At 42.3% G+C, this 24,550-nt stretch overlaps 1 protein-coding gene across 1 annotated transcript in view; it reads left to right on the forward strand.

The window, feature by feature from the left end:
• Positions 1–23,908, forward strand: part of LOC112566798 — a 49,925-nt gene extending 26,017 nt beyond the window's left edge. The window contains exons 3-4 of the mRNA XM_025243161.1: positions 20,282–20,336; positions 23,105–23,908. Of these exons, the coding sequence (XP_025098946.1) occupies positions 20,282–20,336; positions 23,105–23,276 (227 nt within the window). The 3' untranslated portion in view covers positions 23,277–23,908. The remainder of the gene's footprint in view (positions 1–20,281; positions 20,337–23,104) is intronic.
• Positions 23,909–24,550: the final 642 nt, after the last annotated feature.

Consider the following 24,550-nt stretch of genomic DNA (forward strand, 5'->3'; position numbering starts at 1 on the left):
GTTAGTGATATAGTATCTTGTCTTGATATCTCCTAAATTTTTAGAAAAAAAGAAAGGTTTTTTTTTCTTACTGTAGTAGAGCTTTAAGTCCGTCGCTCTTGTCTAATCAAACTTTCCTCCGCTCGGCGAAGATGCCGGAGTTTGTCAATGTTTTTGCTGTTTCAAGCACCTGTTGCCCTGCTTGTCATTACCTCCCTGATGCTGCAGAATCCCTTGAGAGACCAAGCCTTGTCGTCTGCAAAGTCCAGACAGCGAAGGTTTGGTAACGACTAAAGTGCAACCGTTCCCGTGCACCGACGACCTCTCCTAACCCCGACTGCTCCTCCTGTTTACTGCCTTTCGTTGTTGATGTGATGCCAGTACAGGTCCTCCCTCACCCTCCTTCCTCCATCCCATCACCCTCTTCCTGGTTCTTCATTTCATGAATGGAGGAGAGAGGAGTCCAGCCAGAAGACCTCCCAGACACGAGTGATGGCCCTCGAGCACGTCCCTCACACATTTATTGCCAAAGAAGAATCTCGGAGTTGTCGTTTCGGAAACACGAGTTCCTTTCCCAATATACGAGACATTTTTCTAAATTACCGTTTGTGAACCGTGACTGTGATGTGGGAGGCCTTCCCACGACGAGAATGAATGTTCCATTTAACCCTGAAATAAAAACACATCTCCGCCACCGACTGTCCTCAACCCTCGTGGACACGATTTGGTGTCTGCAATCTCGGGTGCACCTTGGCGGCTTCGACAACTTTGCTGCGAAAGAACTCAGCAATAAGTTCGATTAATAGAAAGAAAGAAAAAGAAGAAGAAAAAAAAACAAAAAAGAAAAATTGAAAAAAAAGTCTCAGCAAGTTAATTTATCAGTTCTGCCACACCATCCTGCAATCTTTGAATTCGTGTCTGGCATGAAATGTTTCAATATTTACAGACCTGCTCGGACTACATATCTCATTTCTTTCAAAGCTGCTTGAGTTAAAATAAACAAAAAATTCTCCATGATATCTAGTATTTCATGTCTACATACAATGGCGGACTAGCGATACCAATCTGTCCAACCAATCTTTACATCTTTGTGTCTATCTTGAACCTAGTCTGAAGATGGAAGCTTGAACCTCAGACAATGTTTGAGTACAGACGTGGAAATACTTCTCCTTCTCCCACAAATTAGTATTTTGTTTACCCGGGTTTCACACGAGGCTGTGGGCTGCTTGGCGGACTCAGTCATCACGGGTGGGCAGGAGGATCGATGCCACGTGTAAACACCTGCAATCCGAGAGTTTACCGACAACCCCTATGAAGGGTCGTGGTGGTGAGAGAGGTTTCTGGTGTTCAGTCCACGCAAGATGTGGTTAATCGTGACAAGTGCATTAAACCCTATAGTCGAGCCCACGGTCCCACACCTTTCTTCTCAGTTTGCGTGTCTGCGCTTTGTTAAATTTCCTATCTTTTATCAACAGTTATTCGAAGAATCTTTTTATCAATGAATATTAGAATGAGAACATTTATCAATGCACCGTTCACACTATACAAAAATTGTTTTGGAAATGAAAATGAGTATAAAAAAACCACCTGCAATTCCTTTATTCATCCTTCGCTTCTTGTCTTCTTTTTATGTTTTTTTTTTATAAAATTAAAGTGGAATTGTGTTGGGGATTACCCAGGGAGGCAATACTAAATTCCGATTAAGCTGAATTAAAAAAATCGAGGTAAGAGGAGAGGAAAAAAAATTTCCTTCGTCTCTCATGGTTCTCAACCCTCTACAGCGATGATGTATGTAGGACTACAGTGGGAAAAAACCTTTACTGAAAGAGTTTCATTTTATAGACTGAATTAAAATTGGCTTAGCTCGACATAGCAGACTATGAGGGATTATTTTAGAGTAACCCTTAGTAAATGAGGAAATCACGAGAAATAATTGTAATAACAGTCCGCTTGTGTTATTATCCTGTTTATCAAGAATTAACACTAACACAATAGCTTCAGTCAACACAAATACTCACTCAGCACTCACCACACTCTGGCTCACACAGCAGTTCAAGTAAACAAACAATTTCACCTTTGCAAAAGGTGCAAAGTCCAGGCGACCCACCAGCCGACCCACCACCCAGACAGCAATCCCCAGTTTTAATCTCCTCCCGTTGCTAACTCTTCTGAAATTCTTCTCAGGTATCGTCAGGAGAGAAAAAATCCGCTACAGACGTCAAGGAATTGTGAAAGTCCGCCCACACCTCTACACGGGTGTTGTGGGGATCGATGTACACCAGCAGTCAGGCTGGCCTATAGGGTTTTCTCCCCTCAATCATTATCTCCCCTCGCCCCCTTGGACGTGCTATGAACCAAGCAACATATTGGCTTTTCCCAATACTTGAGCCGCCCTTTACTGCTGTTGCGAAACCTGAATTTCTTTCTTTCTTCCTTTCCTTCCTTCTTTCTTTATTTATTTTTTCTTTTTTTATTTATTTATTTTCTGTTGACGTCATGCACGCTCCCTGGTGACGTAGGATGCGGCCAACTGTCTTGTTGTTGTCTGTGGGGACCAATGGACTGTCATCAGCTTTGTACTGTGTCCAGGGTCGCCCACTTGGCCTATTAGCGGCCACAATCCACCCTGGTTTCTCCATCAACACTGAATGTCCACATCAATGTATTTATATCCTTTCCTGCCACCCTCATTTCTGGTCCTAACCTGGTAGTCATGCACCCGAAGCTCAGCTAGCAGTCGTATTTCTGATTCTGGTAAACAACATCTGGTAAACAACTAGTTTTTTTTGGTGTATTTATGGTCTGAACTTACAATGTTGCCAAGCACTAAAGTCAGTTTTTTTAATTCTTGCCTCTCAATATTTCACCCGCGACTTTGGCATTCGCTTCTCGAAGACATTTTTGTAGATGAAGGTTTTGTAGCCCCCAATCATAAAGCTTTAGAGAAACCTGAGGAATAATTCAAGTGAAAATGACCAAAGTCAACCATGTTTACAGCTTCGTTCATCAGGTGTGTGAGGGTGGTCACCAGAATAACCACCCGAGCAAACACGCCCTCGCCACAGTCGGATGTTTGTCTGATGTTTGTACGAGAACCGGAATAAAGGTCTGGGTATGGTTTGTACAAAGCTTTCAGTTACTCCGGTAAACACAGCAAAAACTGAGTGTTTGAGGAGAGATTGGCAAAAGGCTTCTTGTTTGTTTGGCTTAAAACAGAAAGAATGAAGGCCATTAAGAAGTTTTATGCTCCTCTCGATTGTTAGCCAAACAGATTTGCAAACAGCTTGGAGGAGAATGTTTTGTGACTCCAACTGATCAAAAATAATAATCTGCAAACAGAGTAGTAGAAAGTTTACCCAGCTTAAGAAACAAATGAGTAAAATAACAGAAGTGACTGGTGTTTACAGATCGAAAGAGTTGATTATGTGTTGGTGTGTGTGTGTGTTTATATTTGTGTTAAACTTGAAAACAGAATGAAAGTCGAGAACAAATATTTTAAACCCGCAGGAAACAATTTTGTGAGCTTCGTGTGTTTCCATATGAAAAACTCTACAAAATTGGATTTGTGGTGAAGAAGATGGTTGTGGAGCTTTGTCAGGACGAGTCTGCAGACACTGTCTCAACTGTTCGCTCCATTCTCGGCAATGGCGGCCTGAACAGGATTTCCGCAGGGACTTGGATATTAGACCCACAAATATACAACTTATTTACCCTGGGAGAGAGATAAAGTGGGTGTGTAGCAACATCAATTGTGACAACCTTATTTGTCAGGATGAAAAGTTGTTTCTCTCAGACTACACCTCCGCATCGCCATCACACCGCCTACAGACTCACCCACCCTCCTCCTAACCGCCATTCCTTGGGACTGACTACACAGATACTCATCTCATGTTGTACATACCTATTTAATTCAGTTATCAATATAAGAATCTGCGGGTTAGTAGCGTACAGGCATAGACTGTTTGCCAACCCCTTGCGAGTGTTTCCTTCGAATTTATTCCTCCATTCGTCCTCCGCTCCCAGGTCTTCCAAAACACGACCATTGCTTATAAACATCTTCACAACGAGTTCGATTGGCGGCGTTCTGGCGAAATTCCCAAGCTACTATTGACAAAACATTAAACTGAGTGGTTCTCTGAACCCGTTTTTGATATTTGTATATCTGGTGATACTCATTTCTCGAGAACCGCTAGGGGGGCAAGAGATGAAGCCAGTGATGAACCTTTGACCTTTCTTGACGTCACGTGACTTTGTTTGGGGAAATCTGGACAATAGCGAGCGATGTTTGTATGTCCACTGAGCGAAAACAATGGGTGGCTCTGCTCCTACCCACCTCTTGGGTATTCTTGGTGAGACCTCAGTATTGAAGATGCCATGATATTGTGTTGGTCCGTGTCATAAACTGTCAACAATGCTTGTTTTTTTTGTTTGTTTTTTTTTGTTTGTTTTCTTGCACTGATTTAGTTTGTTGATCTCAAAAGTAAAGAGGTAGGCGTTAATCCTTTTATATTCTATTCCATTACTTGAGGAGGTAGGATGGCTTCCTGGTTAAGCACTTTGGAGCTCAGGGTCTATTCAGGTGAATATGTCAAAACACAGATCGCATCTCTAACTCTTCCACGAAAGGGTAAAGGCTAAAATATAAATTAAATAAAAAATTAAATAACAATAAATATTAAATAAAAGAATAAATTAAACTATGCACACGAGTATTTTTGGTTAAATCCTCTCATCGTTAGCGCTTCTGATGTTGATGCCAAAACAAGGGGCACAAACAAGAACAGATTCTTCCCCATGACTGTAAACAAATGATGTAAACAAATCATAGACATCCATAGACAATATTTCCATCTCCGTGTTATCAGCAGAAACCATCTCGGCCACTGGTCTCTTCATTATCTTCCATTCCCAAATCTTGGGGAATGGTTACTACGTTCGAGAATAGGATGTTGAGCCTGATAGTCATCAGTCTCCTGATGTTCCTCAAAAATAATGGAAAATAATATTGGTACTACCACTTGCAGTGTCATTACTCTGAAAACTACTCATTGTTGACTATAGTGTTTGTATAGACAAGTGTTGTTGAAAGCTAAAGTACATAAAGGGTTGGAAAATAGGCCAAGGAGAGAGAGAGATGAACAGAAGGATAAAAAACTATAATAAATTACAATCTATTTTTTTTTCAGCAGAAATTGTTTTCCAAAGGTGGGACTGATTAGATTTTGATGATTAAAGCTCCGAGCTTGTGTGTCTGACTAATTGTTTTACTGGCAAACCTTGCACGGATACCCCTCAAACGCCGGGTAGATTTAGTGAGACAAAATGTCGAAAGTTCAATTTCTTCTGGATAGTAAAGTACAGTGATACCTCGGTTCTCGAACGCCTTGGTTTTCGACCAAATCGGTATTCGACCAGGAAATTCGAGAAAATTTTGTCTTGGAATCCGAACAAATATTTGGAACTCGAACATCCGAACGTCCGAGATGAGCCGAGTTGAGCCGAATGGCGTTCATTCAGCCAGAGATCTGTAGGGACCTACAGATCTCTGATTCAGCCCAGCGCGCCTTGCTTGCGTCATCAGTGTGAGTGCAGAGAGAGAGAGTGACGTTTTTGTGGAGAGAGTCATGAAATGTGTGCAAATTGGGCAGAAATCGCAAATTTTGTTGAACAACATCACCCTGATAAAGTGGTAGCAAATAGAGCAGTTAACATTTTTAATGACAATGTTATGTCCACTTTCCGCAAAATTTTGCAAAGGAGAAAAAAACAGCAAACAATTGACAAATTCTTCCGTAAAGAAATCAGACAAGCAACTGCAGAGCAAGATTCTGATTCTCCTCAGCAAAAGATACAGAGAACAGAAACACCCGAAGAGCAGTTACCCTCTGTTTTTATTGAAGAGGACTCCCCTTCAATACAATAACCATCCCCCTTCCCTCCTCCCTCCACATTCATTCCCTCCTGCCATAAAGTTTGGTACAGGTACAGTAAATGAAACACAATTTACTGTACTGTACAGTACATTTTATTTATTTTTTTTTTGTTTTAATAAATACACTTTTATTTCTTATTTCTTGTTGAGACTCATGTTTTTCTACATATTATATACAAATTAGGCCAGTAAATAGGCATTTTCTGGGGCTTGGAACGAATTAATCCAGTTTCCATTATTTCCTATGGGTTTCATTGCTTCGGTTCTCGAACAATTTGGTTCTCGACCGTCCTCCCGGAACGAATTATGTTCGAGAACCGAGGTATCACTGTAATTCCCTCTGAAACAATCACAGAGGAAACATTATCCCTTCTGCGATGAATTGTCTTCGTCCAAAGTCATTAAAACTTTGCCGTGCAACGGATTTCTTTCTCACGATTGAAGGCGCGTGCTGAGTGTTTCCGTGATGCACGTGCTTACATCATGGAATAACATCTATAACCACACTAAACCCTGTCTGATGATGCTGGGCAGCTATCAGATGGCTCTTAATTATTCCAATTCCTTTAAACTCAGTTTCACAAAGTTCTATTTATATACTTTCCTTGGTGTTTCAAACTTTTACAATTTATGTCTTTTTTTTGCAATGTCCTCGTTCACATTTTCCTCGACTTGTGTTTCTTATATTTAAGTCACACGGCATCCGGTGTTTAATCGGTAACATTAGTATTGTTTTCCTTTATTTCAAAGTAGAATGGTCTCCGATACATTTTTCTGATGGGTGACAGAGGCACAGTTATCTACATTGAAGTGTAACCCAAGACATTTCACCTAGTCCCACATTTTTTCACAAAGTCCTACTGACTTTTGAACTTAGAAATACGAATTTTCTTCTGCTGATTCAAAGAAGCTGCACCTAACACTTTATTTTGGCATTTAAAAAAAATTTGAGGTTTTTTTTTCTTTTCCACTTGTCTTTTTGGGCCGATCTTTCGGGTTTACGAAATAATTGTTTGGTTTTTTTTTTACCTCACTAAATTACTTCTCACAATATTCTTACTGTCTTTAAAGATGCATCTCTCCACTTAACTTCTCTGGACTAACTACAGCGAAATAAAGTTTACATCAATTGTCTGTCTTATTGCAGCCACATGGTTTTGGCATTATTTATATTATTTATTTATTATTTATATCATTCACATATGCAGTGAAGAGCGCAATCCCTCGATCAGAAGAAAGGAATGAATACAGAGAGAAAACTTTGTAGGCAGGCAGGTAATCATACAGACAGACAGACAGACAGACAGACAGACAGACAGACAGACAGACAGACAGACAGACAGGAATTTATCCATGCATTCAGTGAAGACAAGTTTATTGGCACTTAATGTTATAAGTAGGATCATCATCATCATCATCATCATCATCATCATCATCATCAGTTTGCCTGCCAGATTATCCTCAAACAGATCCATACAATGGTCTCCCTATTACTCAGTCTGCCGCAGTCTCGTGAAAGAATCTTCCAGAAAACGCGAAAGTATAATGTGGAGGTGGAGATGATGTTGGCGATGGTATCGATGATGATGTTTAGCAGCATCGGCAGCTTCCCTTAATGTCTCTTCCTTTGAACGATTCATTGTCATGTTTCTCTACATTTCTCTTCTCTCTCTCCTTTCATCTCTCAGTGATTGTTGACGGCTGGGGTTTGGCTGATATGCTGGGGTCACAACCCTTGATGTCCCGGTGGCTTTTGTGTTTTGCTATTTAAAAATAATAAAGATGAGCCCAGTGCGTATCGGTCACGGGCCACAGTTCGGAGAAGTGTGGGTAAGATGTCCAAGTGTAAGTACATGATAGATTATTATGGAGAAGCCGAGCTGTTCAAACACTTGTTTTCCGCTCGTTTATCCCTGTAGCAGGCCAGATGTAGAAAGTGGACCCCCTGACCAGCATCAGCCAGTCCTCTTCTCTCACCTCCCGCCTTAATTAGTCTTTTGTCTGAATGCCCTTGAGCAAAAGATGGAAAGAAAACAAGACAAACACAGGAGGAAAGTTTACAAACTTCCAATACAATGTGGAGGAAGGAAAAGCAAGACAGCCACCTTTGACCGCCAGACACCAGACAATTGCAAAATGTCTGCATCAGCAGTTCGCCTGGTGTCAGACCATGAAGTCGATCACAACAGGTCCCACTGTATACACGGCGATCCCCAGACTTGTAGCCATTGAGTGCAAGGATAATGGTGTGGGAGGATGTGCGAGAGGCTCTGTGAAGCTTGGTGAGCAGGCGGCTAGAAAGGTCAACAAAGAGTTGCTGTGGTCCAGCCAGGACAACAACAGGACAACAACAGAACACGTGAGACAACGGACACAACAACTGTCTAGATGATCTCCCAAGTGATACAGATTGAATTTGGGAGGTTCTCAAGGGACAGGGAGGCATCTACTCTGTGTGTGTGTTCTCTCTCGTGCATGCCTGTCTGTTATCTATCTGGATAGTTCGATGAGTGGTTGTCAAAACTTCTCAAAGGCGTACATTCGGGTAGAATATATTTTTTTCTGCACACCTTCCTGTGCTCGATAGACGCAGTTAAATGTCAGGTTCGACCAAGCAATTGTAAAACAGAAACGCCCAGGTTAAGTGGCGGGGACTGATATCAAACATGGCCGACAGCACGTGCTCTCCTCATTTCAGCAGCACCCATCCTCCTCTTGTCTGTCGATCCATGTATCCTTCCCACAGTTCACCATGCTTTCCTCATTCACTCCCTTGTCCAATATGGCTACCTACAGTCACATAAGGGTCCACAAAAATATACATCTAATACACGTATCGTATGAATATTTGTATCGTAGCGGACCACATGAATCGGTGCATCACATAATAGTATCCTCATATGCTTCGTATCATAGGGCTGAGTCTTTCTAAAATGTCAATGCCCACGTGACCATTTTCAATGTTTTAACTTGTTTAACATTAAAGCTGACATCAGGGTTCTTATCATTCACTCACTCCCCTCCAGATGTTTACAGCGACTCGAAGGCAATAACAACAATGTCGGTTTTTTTTCAAATTCAATATTGTTATTGCGTGGATGAGATGGTTGGCTCGCCTGGCTGACTTTAAAAGTGCAAGGTGGGGAGTGGGTGCGAAGCCCGCCCCTCCACGTGCTGTGAATACCCCGTTGCCAGCCTCGGCAGCAGAGGGCGCTGGACCTGCCTTTGTCGTCTGTCGCCAGATGGCCTTTAATCATGGCGCCAACGACAGAGTGTTGCTGGCGGCGATGATTAAACATTGAGAAGCACTCACGATCGATCGTGTCCACATCAGGGAGCCCTGACTAAGTTCTGATTATTGTTTGCCTTTTACATTTGTTTATGTGATCATGCCGCATAATATTCATCGATTCCTTCTGTCGAGGAAGTGCGTACGGGTACGAGATGGCGCGCGCGCGCGTGTGTGTACATGTGGGTGTGTGTGCATGTGTGTGTGTGAGTGGGAGTGTGTGTGTGTGTTTCTTCTTTCTCTTTCTTTCTCCTTCATTCAAAGGTATGTTCAGCTTTCTGTTCCTCTACCTTTTTTGATTGTCCTCACGGTCTGCGTCTTCATGTGTTCTCCTCTTCTAGTCTGTCCTCTGGTTTTCGGTCTGTTTGAGTGTTCTGTTGATTTCTATTGAATTCACACACACACACACACACACACACACACACACACACACACACACACACACACACACACACACACACACACAGAACTCTAGCATCAACTCAAGCAAACATACTCAGAGATTGCATGGCTTGAAAATGTAAAGCACACCGTTGGCCTCCGCCTGAAAAGAACAACGGAAACTGAAGAAAGGAAGAAAGGGACGAGCCTTGCTGTGGGTTCTGTCAAGCAGTAACAAGTTTACAACAGATGTGGTGTCTGGCACCGAGTGCAATGGCCAGGGAAGCCCCACCTCGTGCTGCCTGAAGTCCCTGGAGCACGCGCTGTCACTGGGTCTGAGGTCTTCTTCTCGGGACAGCACGCGCCATCAGCAGACGATTACATCGGCAAGAACACGTAAGACTGGGGTACATGGGGATAGAAGGAGGTTGGAGGGGTACATGGGGATAGAAGGGGCTAGAAGGGGTTGAGGGGGAGTGAAGTTCATCACCGCGACTGTAAGACGGCCTCAGGGAAGGGGGACCTTCTCCTCCCACACCAGCTCAGCTTACAACAACACCATGAACTCTGGTCACGGACATTTCTGCAACAAATACAAAAACAGATATTCTGAGACTACTGATAAATTTCCTTTGAAATAAAATATTATTAAAATATTTTAATCCAAATGAAAACAAACATTCATACCTAAAAATGGGGACGAAGTTCAGAAAAAAAGAAATTGATTTTCTCTTTCTTTTCCATTAATTCCGTGTCTGTCTTTTCTCCTTGTTTCTGGAATGGAGATCTGTCAATGTTCCTGAGGGCTGCGAGGTTTCCATCATGCTAACTGACTTCACGTGCTTCTCGAGTGGCTCTTGTCCAAAATAAGGAGAACACGCAGATGAATTGTAGTCCTTACCTAACCATGCCGCCTGCTTCAATCATTCAATCAATCATTCAATCAATCATTCAATCAATCATTCAATCAATCATTCAATCTATCTTATAATCATTTTCTTCCTAACGACTTCGCTGTTCCTTCAAGGACCCGACACACCATCAGGAAAGGAGGAACAATACATCAAGCAGGGATCATCGGCCAGATGTGTCCATCCTTCTCTTCTTCTTCTCTCTTTCTCCCGTCGTTCTGTTTTTCAACATCCCCGTCAACCTCTGCACTCAATTAGCGGACAACAGTCGTTGTAAACTCGTTTTCGTCGGTTAAGAAAACTCGGAGGATAAACGGCGACTGTTCTTCCTTTGCCAGCAGTTTGCAACATGCACGTGAAGGTAATCCCAACCCACAACAAAAATGTTGATGTTGAAGTCGCTCAAGTCGCGAGCTGTAACCCAAGACATCCACCAAATCCTGAATTTGCAGCCTCGTGTGGATTTCTCGCGAAAACACGAAGAATCTCGTCCGGCAGAAATCTCTCTCTACTTTCTGCTTTCAATCAATTGACACCAAAAAAGGAAATCCACATTTACGAGCACAAGGAGATAAGAACACTTTAGAAACTTTTGTTTTAAAAAAATTATATTTATACAACTTTTTTCTATATTTTTATGCCGCTGAGATTTCCTTAATTCTTCGGTGCCTGATACCTTCTACTTCTATTCACATATCTCGGAATGTTCTACAACTTCTGTAACAACTATTTCATGAGGAGGATAATGACAGTATTCATACAAATACCCAGAAATTACCAGTTTTAACCGTCGTTTGGGATCCGAGCTCATCTGTCTGCGAGGGCGTTACCATGGAAACTTTGTCTTTAAAACTTGCAGGAGATAAAGTCTCGTGATTCCAAGCTGCCCATGCGACAGATTCAGTGAAAGAATAAGCAAACTGGGGTGTAGAGTAGAGGAGGGAGGAGTAATTGTTTCGACATCTTTCTCTCTTGATGTTTCTCTTTGGGATCAGTTGTAGGGGGTTGGTGTCTGAAGACTGCTTTCAAGATGGTGGCACAAGCACAATAATGCATCTACTCTACTTCAGTTCCTTTGGAACAAATGTGTTTTCAAAATACTTTCTGGAAAAAGACCCGGCAGTAGATTGGAACCAGCATTCTCTCAACTCTCAACTTGATATCTTACTCGAAGTTTGTGTCTATAGCTGACAGTGAGTAGGAGACAATCCTGGACAAAGCTCCTGAATATTTCACAGCCTGACCACAAGTCTCATGTCATTAATCTTAACAGAGTGAACTTTATCTGGTTCCCTAAAGCCACTACAAGGGGCCGACCATCAGGCCGAGCAAGTGTCACGTGGTCTGGTCACGTGGTATACCCAAAGCTCTCGTCAGGACTGTATTGCAAGGATAGTTGGAAGATGGAACAGACAAAGCAAGAATGGTCACAACGATTCAAAGAAGGTGCATTCACACCCCACACCCCACACACCCCTCGCGAAGGACAAGGGAGTTAACTCTACTAATTATGCAGCGTCGTTGTTAGACATGCGCAGTGACGGCAGGACTGGTCACGTGACATAGAGACGACCTACATCAGAGATTGCTGCGTGGGCGGAGTGTAGGGATGCTGCAAACATCGCAGATGAGTTTTTCTCCGGAAATCGATGGCCGCTTGGCTGTATCTACGCAATAACGTTTTTACTTCCAGAAACTTCCCAGAAGTTAATGAAGGACATCAAAAGGCAAAATGGATACCCCTGTGGCCCCTCTGGTCTCCTGTTACCATCCTTTTTCTCGTTTTGATTTACCGTTATTTTCAAAGTATTTTCTTAGGTTTGAAGGAAGCTAGGTTATACTGGTAGACAGCTCCAGACAGAACCTGACAGTCGTCCAGCCAGAGCCTGTCATGTCTTGTGAAAACTTTCATCTGTCGTCTACAGACTATCTTCTACTTCTGCTATTGTCTCCATCTTACTGACTGACACCAATCTGAGCTAAAATACATATTGACAATGATTTATTTTAACATCAACTAAATACTGCTTACCATGAGTCAGTGAAAGAAAGCTGTTGTTTTTTTTTCTTCTGATTTTTATTTGAACCTGTTTTTTATCTAACAATTCTAATCAAATTTCTGACAGCGAAGTAAGACCCATCTCTTTACAGAAAAAAATCCTTTTTCCATTTCTTTCATGTCTTCTTGTAACGAACACAACTCAAGAGTTTTTATTCCTCATTCGTTGAAGCAAGGTTATTTGAAACGCTCACAATGAATGAATTTTTTTGATATTTCTAGAAACTCGAGACCACGCCTACACTGTCATATGTGAAAGGTTATCTCGGAGATACATTGTCAGAGATTCGTGATGTCGCACGCCTGCACGCGCTCAAGACTGAGACATCCTCACTTTTTGTCTCCATTTTTACCTTCAATTGTTTTGCGCATTAGGTTCGCTTCTAAAGTTACATTAAAATGACAGAGAAACACGACCTTTTTATCCCGATCATGCATTCACTTTTTTCTTCATTTGTATTTTTTAAGAATTATTTTTTCCACTGTTGCTCTTATCCACCCGGCCGCCTGCCACGTGACCCCCTGACTCACCCACGCTGTACTCTCCTGCCATTTCCTTATTCAGGTTTCCAGCAGAAAGCTTCTATTCTCCAGGGTTGTGGCATTTAAAAATAAAACAAGCAGAAGTTACACAGAGTGTCACCAGGTCCTGAGGATGGTTTTGAAAGTGAGTGGGTGTTGTCGAACACCTATCTGTGACCGATATCGAAGATAAGTGACCTTTAACCTCTCCACATTTTATAATTCATTGCCGGCACCTGCACAACCTGCACATCAGCTCACCTTTGGAAAACCTCGACACAACCCAACCTTGCCCCTCCCACCTAACCGTGTCTCCTTCCTCAGAATTCCAAATTCAAATGTCAACTAACACAGGGTTTGATCTCGAAACTCGTTTTAGTTCCACAGGTCAGGATAACGACTATGTGTCCTTCATTGTAGGTGCCCTTTGTGGAGATTTGAACCCGGTCCTTCTCGACTACATTTGTTTCAAAAACACTAATCGATTCTTCGACAACTGATTTGTTTCTGAGAAAATTGCGAAATTGAACTGTTATCGAACTGTTCTTCAAACAGACTCATCGCGATTTACTAAAGATTGAATACATTTGCTGAGAGAATATATTTTTAAGAAAAAGAAAAAAATAATCTCCATCAAGTGACTAGTCGATAGTGATTATTATTTTATCATCGAACGAGTGTTCCTGGGTGAGCGGAGTTGACAAAGCACATCGAGCGGCCTTCACCCCCATGGAGCCAGTGAAAAGAAAGAGTTATCTGTCCTAAGAAAAAAGAGTGACGGTTGCAGTAATAGCTTAACAGTTAAGAAAATGAATTTTATCCCTCCCCCCTCAAAGAAAAACAAAGAAAAGAGAACTCTGTCCGTGTGACAATGAAGGACATCTTTGCCTGCAAGTTAAACTTCGTTAAAAGAGACAGAGTGAGCATCTCGACAAGGTCGGAAATAAAGCAGACTCTTGTCTCTCACTGCCGTCTGCTCGCCAAGCAGACACGTGACCGGGAGCATCCATCTTTGCCCGAGACCTACGACCTGCCTGCACGACACAGGCGCGTATCGCTCGCATCTGACGGCCCGGTAATGAGGCTACGCCACCCCGCCGTCCTGCTGGCGATTGCTCTCCCTTTTATTGTCCATTCGTCCACCCGATGACGGCGCACAAAATTGGTCCTCGTGCTGCTTGCACCCTGACTTCCGGTAATGCCTCGCCTTGGCTTTCCCAGCACGTGGCTCATTTGCATACAGCAGGTCACACTCTTCGAAGATTCTTCCACTTTATGATTCCTCTCTTCTTGTCGTCAAACGGAGATGTTTCATTTTGGGTTAGCGGCAGTAGTGACAAAATCTGAGATGAAAGAAGTTAAGGTTTAGGGTTAGGTTAGTTAAGGTTTGTTAGTTTTGTTGACCCCAGGGTCAAAATTGAATTGAGCTTCCGTTCACAACTTTTTCGAATCTTTGATTAACATGAGGAGTCTTCTCCGGTTCTGATGCTTGCTACACCAGGATGATGGATCAGGGTGTTTGGTCGTTTTGACGAAAAAAGATTCTTTCTTTACTTTTCATTTTTCTTTCCTTTCTATATTCACTTAAATAGTCTTTTTTTTCGCTCGATTATTTTCCCTTTGTTTGCTTTTTGGCTCATTTTCCTTTCCTTCTTGTACTTTATATCATCCCTTAATTCCGTTCCTTCCTCTTGCTCCCCATCAATCTAAACATTAATATCCTCAACTTTTTGTTTATGATCTCTGCTCTATTCTTCCTTCCCCCATCCTTCATCCGCAAGCAAATCGTTATTTTCAGAGTAGAGTAAACCTTCAATTACACCCAGTCATAAATTAGTGCTTTTCTGCTGCGAAAAACATCAAAAGCACTCTCCACAAGCAGAGGCGTGAAAAGCTCATTGACGTGTGGGCTCTAATGTCCTGCTAACACAAAGCTGTGACGTTCACACAGAGCTCGTTAGAGCTCGACACAAATCCCAGGCTCGTCGGGAGCCCCAGAAAATTGCACGTGGAGCTGCGCCGCTTCCTGCACGTGGCTGGAATGGCAAGAGTACGTTTATCACCGACGAAGAGATTAATTCATCTGCTACACTAACGGCTTTTCGGTGTCCCGGAGGACTAGTCCATCTTCCATCTTTGCCACCGACGCCTTTGTCTCTGGCGGTTGGCTTAGACAGAACAATGGCGGATCGTAATCTGAGCGGGATCCGTCGGCTTTTTCTCGGTTTTTGCTGAAGCTTGGGAGCTGAGTTTGTGGAGTTGTCTGACCTAGAACCTTGGTAGGTTTCCAGGTCGGTCTCTTATGTTCCACAATGTGCTGAGCCACAGCAGGGAGGTGAAAGCTGGAGGTGATTCCAGAAGAGGGTCAGAGGAAGGTGGCGGGGATACCAACAGAACGATCTGTCAGGTGTGTGGTTGGGGGAGGGGAGGAAGGAAGGGGGTTACTTAATAACTTTTTCCCTTAGTTTTCTCGTGATGCATGATCATACAGAATGACACATTGATTCTGATATATAACTACTTACAGAAAGGGAAGTTACATAAACAAGGAATTTATTAAATGGACATAAAGAGAAAGAAGGCACATACGCACGTGTGAACGCAGCTCTCACACATGAACAGAGAGAGAAGGAAAAAGAAAGGGTTGAAGGAAGACAGGAATGGACCTGACCAGCGATTACAATAAGAAGCATGCATAGTGACTAAAAACATGTTGTTCCTATTAAAAAAAATAGAGATGCTTCATTGTGAAAAACTGTGTGAACATTTGTTGAATGATGAATGCTAGGAGTGCTTTGCTCTTGACCTTTCACCTCACAAGCCCGAGGCAAGGGAATCCTTGAAAGTGTCTTTGTGCGAAACTTCAAATCAAACCTGCGGGCTTTCCGCTGCTCAATACTTGCATTCCATCCCATAATGCTAACAGAGGATGCTGAATGACATGGCATGTGTTGCATGTATGACATAATGGCCTGACAGTGACATTACAGTGACACAGTGACAGTAGAGTGACATCACAGTCACGTGGAAATATTGTAAGTGAAGATGGCACTAAGCCCCTTGTCACCTCCTGTCTTTATTTTTATTAGATTGTTGTCACTGGTGAGCTGGTTGTTACCAGGCTACTCTCTGTACTCTCGGAGAAGCGGGTGGCCCAGACTTAGAGCGCTGGCGTCCTAACTGAGAGGTGCGCCGGTTCGATACCCGTGTAGCGCATCTCGCTTCCCCCAGTCCACCCTGCTTCCAGGAATCCATGGAGTGTTGTGGAGGGTAGAGCAAGTACAAGTTGTACTTGTGTAATGTTTGTGGATTCTTTGTATCCATAATTTTTAGTCCTTTCCTCGCGATGAACTGAGGTCTTTCTGGACAGACCGAAAGTTGTGTTAACGCCCTTTTTTTTTTAGACAAGTGAGATCCCAAACTTCTGTTTCAAGAGTCTTTTGGGTGAGAAAACTTCCTTTCAGAACCGTTAATATGGCAATATTTGATTTCTTTATCATGTTTTGTTGTGCAATTTAATCATGCACAGTTTTATGATTTCAATATCCTTGTAACACATTTTTCTGTCACTTGTAAGACTTCGTCCATAACTAGAAATCATCGTGCGGCGAAGAATCTTTCTTACGATTCCATTAAGGACTGTCAACTCAAGAGACAGAATGGAGTTAAATTTGAGTCGCTAGGTCAAGCTTTTCTTGAGGCTGCCGCACTTTTCTGCTCTGTTGCCCGAGGTTTTACTCATTTCTTCATTAACTTCCTCTTTTCACAGAAACATTTCAAAAACAAGAGAAAATTGACGACAACTTGTGAAGCGTGTTTGCAGGAGCACATACAACTGATGTTTCATTGAACAACAGAGCATTTACTGGACTTCAAACCAAATAATTAGGCGGTACAGACATTGGAACACACACACACACACAAACACACACACACACAAACACATACACACACGCACACACGTCACCATTCTAATCTCTCATTCGTTTCTTTTCCTTCCTTCACTTCCTACACACCATTTTTACCTTCATTCCTTGTGATAGTTGTGGATTTCTGTCTGCAGCTGTATATTTCTGTCTGCAGCTGTGTATTCCTGTCTACAGCTGTGTATGTCTGTCTGCAGCTGTGTACTTTAATCAGTATGTTTGTATTCTCAATTTTCTTGCTTGGCGACGAAAGTGTGGAGATGACCTCTCGTTGTGAGAATTGAACTTTCGCTCAGCGCGAGGTGAATGAACCACGGTTCACTGTCTAATGAACCATCACAATGTGTGATCAAACCTACTCTTGAGGTTCAGACTGAAGCATGGACTGCTGTCACATGTTGGTCATCGCCCATCAGTGATTTCTTCATTCTGTGCGCTGCTTCCTCAGGCATGAGCATCACTTCTCTCCCTTTATTCTTGCAAACTCGGTAACGTCCCCTTGCTAATATTTCAGCAACGAGCGAGCTAAGAACTTCTCGCCTTTTTCACTCAATAAATTTGAAAGGGCAAATGAGCAGAAAACAGCGAAAGCAATTTTGCTTCTGCGCACGAGCCTTGAAAATATGCTGACAATGCTGTTCGCCATCTTGTGTTGGCTGTGCACAGAAATAAGCAATCAGGATTGTTGTTGTAGTGCATGGCAATGATGTATAGCAATGATTGCACACATACACACACACGCAGACTCGTGATACAGTCTTGGCTGCTGGCACAACCAGCTTCTCTCTCTCACACACACACACGCACACAATCGCAAGGGTAAAACTGATGCTCAGGACCAAAAACACTTTGCTGGACTTGTGAATTATTTATCATCTTAACTATCAGGTTCTTCCTCTTTTTCTCTTCATATCATTTTTTTTTCTTTTTCGTGTCCTCTGTTTTTCTTCTTTCTCCCTTTCTAGAGGGAACTCACACAATACATAAAAAGTACACATGCATTTCGTTTCCCAATTCTGTAGTAGTTTGTTAGGTTTGCAACCGTGCATTTCTGTGTCTGAAGCTGTATGTGTCTGTCTGCAACAATGTCTTCTGTTCTGCACCTGCCACTGTCCTTATACACGTTTAGTCCAAACTGATATCTGAAATGGAGGCTGCCCTGCTCGACCTTTGAGGTGATACTAATTAAAATCTGGTTGTTGATGAACTGCTTAACATATTATTCCATCTGACATCCTAGAGGGTTGAAGAGATTAAGTCAGAGAGAGAAATGCTCCACCTTCACATGCAGCTGACCCCGGGGTCATACTTACACCTTCCTCCTTGACGACCGCGGTTTTCAACAAACTCACCTACCTTTCACACTGTGAGGATCTGACCCCTCCTACCCCTGTCTGACCTGGAGTTACCCGACACCTAGTCTGGCTCGTGTTGGTAATTACACCTCTAACACTGCGTGCTCCTGAGTTCAGGGGTCAGGTGCATGACGAGTCACTAAGGCGACAAAGCTTAACCAGCCGCTAACGTGAGCGCTGATCACCAGTCCTGCAACTCTTGTCACAAAACTCACCGACAGCCTCCGTCCAATGAAAAATCATGTTGCACGTGCGAGTTGCGTGGCTTCTGGAACAACAATGAAACAAGGTTTGCAGCTGACAGCAGAGTTTGGCCGCCCCGCGGCCCGGAGTCAAAATTACGAGTTTTGCTGTTTTCTTGACATCACTCACGTCAAAGAGCTCCTCCAAATCCTATTTGCAAACCTGATAGCTTCCGAGAGAGCATCAAGCTTTGATTTTCTGTCAATTATCTGCGCATGTCTGGCTTCCCTGTCACGATGCTGCGCCGTTCTCATCACCGAGTTTGCAAGTTCCTCGCTGCTTTAAAGACTGTTTGGATGGCTTTTGCAAAACTGTTTCAAACCGAATTCCTCCAGCAACTATTGCTCAGCAACTACACTTTCACAATACATTTCCTTTTGTTGAAAGTTGTTCTTAACCAATATCGTTAACAAATATCAAATGATTGACCAAGTTTGGAAAAGTTGTGTGTGAAACCGGGTATCTTGAAGCGAGTGCTCAGTACTTTGAAACTTTGTTCGGAGTCAGCATCCTAAGTTCAAACTTTTTGCCACTACAATGAGACTTTGAATCGCAGTGGAGGTTTCAAGCACTGTGTCGGTTAAGAACGGCCTTAAGACCAACAGATCGCCATTACAACGGGGCTAGGGGCTGGGATTCCACAACAGGCTTCGCACAGCCACATCGCAAATTCAATAGAAGACAGAAAAGTTTCAGGTGCTTGATCCTTGTTTTAAAGATGCCGGGAGTTTTCACTATTCCTTAAGTCCATATTTATCCTCTCTCTTCTCACCCACACAAAATGTATCTCAACTTATTTCTTTGCATCTAGATCGCTGTCTTTATTTGTTCATCTGTTTGTCTGTCTGTCTGTCCTGTACTATTATCAAATGTCTTTGCTGTTTGTACCAAGCAGAATATCTGAATCTCACTACTTCGCCTCGACCTAAATCATTCTAGAACAGGGATGGGACAGAACATTGAAAGGAAAGGCACCAGGTGTCTGTGAGAGAGGCGTGGTCGATGCTGCAGGCTCTGAAGAGATGATGTTAGTTCCTAAATGGAGCTTTAGTGTCTGCTCCCTTAACTGGACTCTCCCAGTCTCCTGTATTCAAGTTTTCATCCTATATTCTTGGCGTTTCAATTCGTTGTTGGTAAAGTGTTAAATCTGATCTTTACAGGAAAGAAGTTTATCTTAGGGTGGGTGTGAGTGTTAGTGTGAGAAGTCTGGCTTCGTGCTTCATGGTAAGAACACGGGTGGAAGCAGCGGGAGGACAAAAGGCAGACGACAATAGTAGTAGACTGGGTGTTAATGGCTTTTAGTGTATGACCTGACTGAGTGGTGGGGAATGTGTTCCTCTAAAAGTGTTAATAGTTTGATTGAACTCAATGTTCTGGGGCCGTGTGCACAACACCTCGGGCAGTTCGAGGCTGAAGACTTCCACAGAGTAATCATCAAACCGAGCTTGTCTTCGTGTAATTTGAGACAACCAGACACCAGTTCCGTGGCATGTAATTCTCATTCTTCACCTTCCTCGAACTTTGCTAGTGTCCATGTTATTAAATTGTCATAGTGTCCATGTTCCTGAAATTGTTCTAGTGTCCATGCGACTGTCATGTGATCTTTATGTCTTTTTCATACTAGCCGGGACGAGACTCGGTTGACAATGGTGTTTTTATAGATGATATTTCTTGTCTGTTGCAGGAATGTATGTCAACCAGTATGATGACGACGCAGATTACATCAATGAGGACAAGAGGTCGGACAAGGGTTTTTTTTTCCTCCTTTGACATTCTTTCAAAGAAATTTAGTTTTTCTTTACTCTCAACTTCCTTCTTAATCTATTCACTCTTTTTCTTTGTCTCTTTTTTTCCCCTCTCCCCATCTCTCTGCACACAAGCATCCCGTTCCTAAAGAAGGAATTGCAGGAGTTGTATACGTGGCATCAGTCAACTCGTCCACTGGCCGACTGCAGCAGAAGATGGCGACCAGAGGATGATGTGCTACTTCGTGCAAGCGGTGATACTTTTGTCTCGCATATCAATATGAGGTAGGGCAAAATTATCACCGATTACCCGAGGTAACGATCAACGTCGTGTCAACGAACATGTCACGTGCAAAATGGCGGACATCCTGTTTAAAGAAATCGGGGTGGATAAGGGGAGAGAAAGAAGTCTTTTCACGTGTGTTTACTACCCGCGCACCCCAGACAATTGTGGAAAATGTTCAAATAGATGATGAACGACAAATGACCAACTTTATTAATCCAAAAAACAGAAAAACAGAGACACGATATTGCTAGTTACTTGACAAGGATTAGGCAAGTGGTGCATCGTACCAAAACACAGCCATTTGTAAAACCTGTCTTTAATGTCAGACACACATCAGCTGACACAACCGGCAATTCATCCATCGAGGAACAAGAAGAAAGTAGTCTTAAGGGATGAAGAAGTGACCAGCTATCATCTAGTGAGGGCTTTAACAAGAAACAAAGAGCCTGCAGCCACAGTATTATGGGAGGCGGACCAGACACACCAAGACAGGGAGGTCACGTGCTCAAGCTGCTAGTGCCAGACCAGTGATCACAACATCCCCTTTGCCAAGTTTGGCAGTTATCAGATAAGCCCTAGTGTTCTGGATATTCCTCATGTAGACATTAGGACTAACAGAAGCTGAACTTGCTGCACGAGGAGGGACAGGTGAGACTAAAGCACTGAGTAGAAGACTAAAAGCACCGGACTACTTTCAATAACAAAGATTCATTTGATGTTTGAGACAATGGGAGGCAATTATGTAGCTTAAGGTACTAACAAGAAAGAAAATCAATTAGAGTAGAAAGACAGAGAGAGCGAGAAAACAACAGAAATTAACAGGATAGAGATTGTGTGAGAGAAAACAATAGTAGAATGTAAATGGAGAACAAAGAGAGGACTGAGCATCACTTAGACTACGATGCACAAAGAGGAAAATAAAACAGTTCTGGTGAACATTACCGGCAATCAAACGGTCTTTGGAATAAAAGTCGACCTTGCGATAGTCAACTATCAGAAAAAATAAACAGCACAACACAGGGATAAAAGTGTTTACAACAAACTACAGAAGCTGTCAGAAAATAATGAAACTGCCTGTAGACAAGGCTGGTGGTGCACACGACTACTCAATGGTGCTAGTAAGTAAGTTGATATCGCGAAACAATATTAAAACAACACTCAGTGCAGTGTGATGGTCGTCTACAGTAGTAAAACAATCCTGGGAACAAAGTGGAGAGTAGAGTGTGGGGCAGGAATACTAGAGGCTGAAGAGATTTTTCCATCACTTGACTGAGCACACCTTGATGGTGATTGTTGTGCTGGGTATGGTATCATCACTGGTCCTCTTATAGTACAGTGTCACAGTGTCACATTGTCACCTGTCACCTGTCACCTGTGTGTCAGTCTGTTGTATATAAATGTATGTTAGTGTATCTGAAACATTGTGTATACTCTACATTGAACACACATCTACTGGTGTTACAATGTGTCTTGTAAATGTTTGTCAGTGTGAATGGTACTGATGTGAATAGGTGTCTTGTAAAGGTGTGTTAGAAGGTTGTATGTGTGTGATGATATAAGATGTAAGAGTATGTCAGTGTGTGAATGTGAATGTAATTGTCAGTGTGATAATATCAAATGTAAAAGTATGTGTCAGTGTGTTGTGATATTAAATGTTAATGTGTCAGTGTGGTGATATTAGATTAAGAATATGCCAGTTTGTGCTGATGTTAAATGTAAATGTTTGTCAGTGTGCATGGTACTGATGTGAGTAGGTGTCTTGTAAAGGTATGTTAGAAGGTTGTGTGTGTGATGATGATGATGATATAAGATGTAAGATTGTGTCAGTGTGTACGGATGTTAAATGTAAATGTGTCATTGTGATGTTAAATGTGAATGTATTTGTCAGTGTGGTAATATCAAATGTAAAAGTATGTGTCAGTGTGTATTATCATCAAGTGACATTAGATTAAGAAAATGTGTCAGTGTGTCATGACATTTAATGTAAAAGTGTCATTGTGGTGATATCAGATGTAAGACCAGGTGTGTCAGTGTGTTCTGACATTTGATGTAAAAATATGTGTCAGTGTTATTATATCAGATGTAAAAGTGTGTCATTATGTTTTGATATTAAATGTAAATGTGTCAGTGTGTGGTGATATCAGATGTACAAGTAGATGTGTCAGTGTGGTGATATTAACTGTAAAAGTATGTCATTATGTTTTGATATTTAATGTAAACCTATGTGTCAGTGTGGTGATATCAAATGTAACAGTAGGTGTGTCAGTGTGCGGTGACACCAAACAAAATCTCAAATCATGGTTGGCCCTCAAACCTGTTGCTTTCAATAGAAAGTACCAGACCCCAGCTTCACAAGTCTGTCTGTGACCTTCTTCCTCTTTTTCTTCTTTTTATAAAGATTTATTTCCACGTAGCCCTTTCCTCAGCGGAACTCACAGTCCCCCTCTTAAAACAGTCACTGTTGCCATGGTTTCAGGCGGGGTCGGTCCAACAACAGGGAGCTCTGCATACCATGGAGGAGCTCCTGCCCCTCAGACAGCAGTTTGGTCAAGAAATACTCATTCCTGAAGTGCTGTGATAACCTGGCCTGCAGGTGCACGCTGTGGGGCAACAACTGCAAGTGCGAGTCCACGCTGGGGGGCAAGTGACCTCCCCTGTCCCCCCAGGCCAGCAGTGCGATGTCGTCAGCGGGTCAAGGTCACCAACTGCTCTGGCCCTTTCCATGTCATTCAAAATAAAGATGTTTTGCTTGGTGATGAAAACAAAATCAAACAAAGCGAACACAGAGAGAAAATACTTCATCTTTAAAGTTTAACATAGGGTGTTGTGTCCTTGTTCAGGGGAAGGGGAGAAAATGGGGATTTGTTTGTCCCTTAGGTCGTCAAAATTTTAGAAAGTGGGTCAAGAAGGGTCAGGAACTGCAGACTCTGTTGCTGTGGATGTTCGGCACCTGATCCTGAAGCACTGGGAAGACCTCAGCAGATGCGGAGCTCGTTCTTCAGTTACATTCCACTACTTGTGGCTTCCACAGCAAGATAACTAAACAAAGATTACAGATAAGTTAATAAGTCTAGGCTGCTTTTCTATCAGTGATGATCAAATGTCGGGTGGGACCTACAATTTCTGCAAGACCACCTGAGCAAAAAATTAAAATAACCCAAATCTGACGATTTGCAAAGCTTATTAGGAAGAAAAAAATCCATTTTGTTAAATGTTAAATTATGAACGCATGTAATGAGTTTTAGTCAAATAAAACATTTCAGCTTTGTGTTGGTAAAAATGAATTTTGTTGAATTCTTTATAAAGAGACTGAATGATTCACCAAGGATGTTACCATGACGACGACATAACGACAACGGCGGCGACGATGACGACAAAATGACAATGATAATGAAAAGCGGATAATGAGGGCGATGATGAAGAGAGAGTAAAATGTGGGAGACTGTGTCAACAGTCAAGACAGGTTCTGATTCCGTAAACAAACATGTAACCGAATATTGCCTTCTACATTCTGGTGTCTGTGCTCGACTTGAACCTTTGTACAAGTAAGTCTGTGTGTCTGTAGGTTTATGTGTGTATGTAAATGTGTAGTGTATATATGTTATATGTGTGTGTGTGAGTGAGTAAGTGTAGGGTGCACGTGTCTAAGTTTGCATCCATTTGAAAAATCATCATCATCAACACAATCATCTTCCCTCTAATCTCTACAGCAACAGTTGCGAACACACCACAAGCACATCTTCACCTCCTGCCGCGACTTCACATCAAGTTCAATTTCTTAAAATTAATTTTGTTAAATTAAATTAAATTTATTATGTATCATAAATATCTCTTGGGTGACCCAGCCACAGAAGAAGAAAGAAATGTGTAATACATTAACCTATATCTGTATCTTATCCAACACATGGACGAACTACATGGT

The sequence above is a fragment of the Pomacea canaliculata genome, linkage group LG6, assembly GCF_003073045.1.
Source record: "Pomacea canaliculata isolate SZHN2017 linkage group LG6, ASM307304v1, whole genome shotgun sequence".
Taxonomy (NCBI): domain Eukaryota; kingdom Metazoa; phylum Mollusca; class Gastropoda; order Architaenioglossa; family Ampullariidae; genus Pomacea; species Pomacea canaliculata.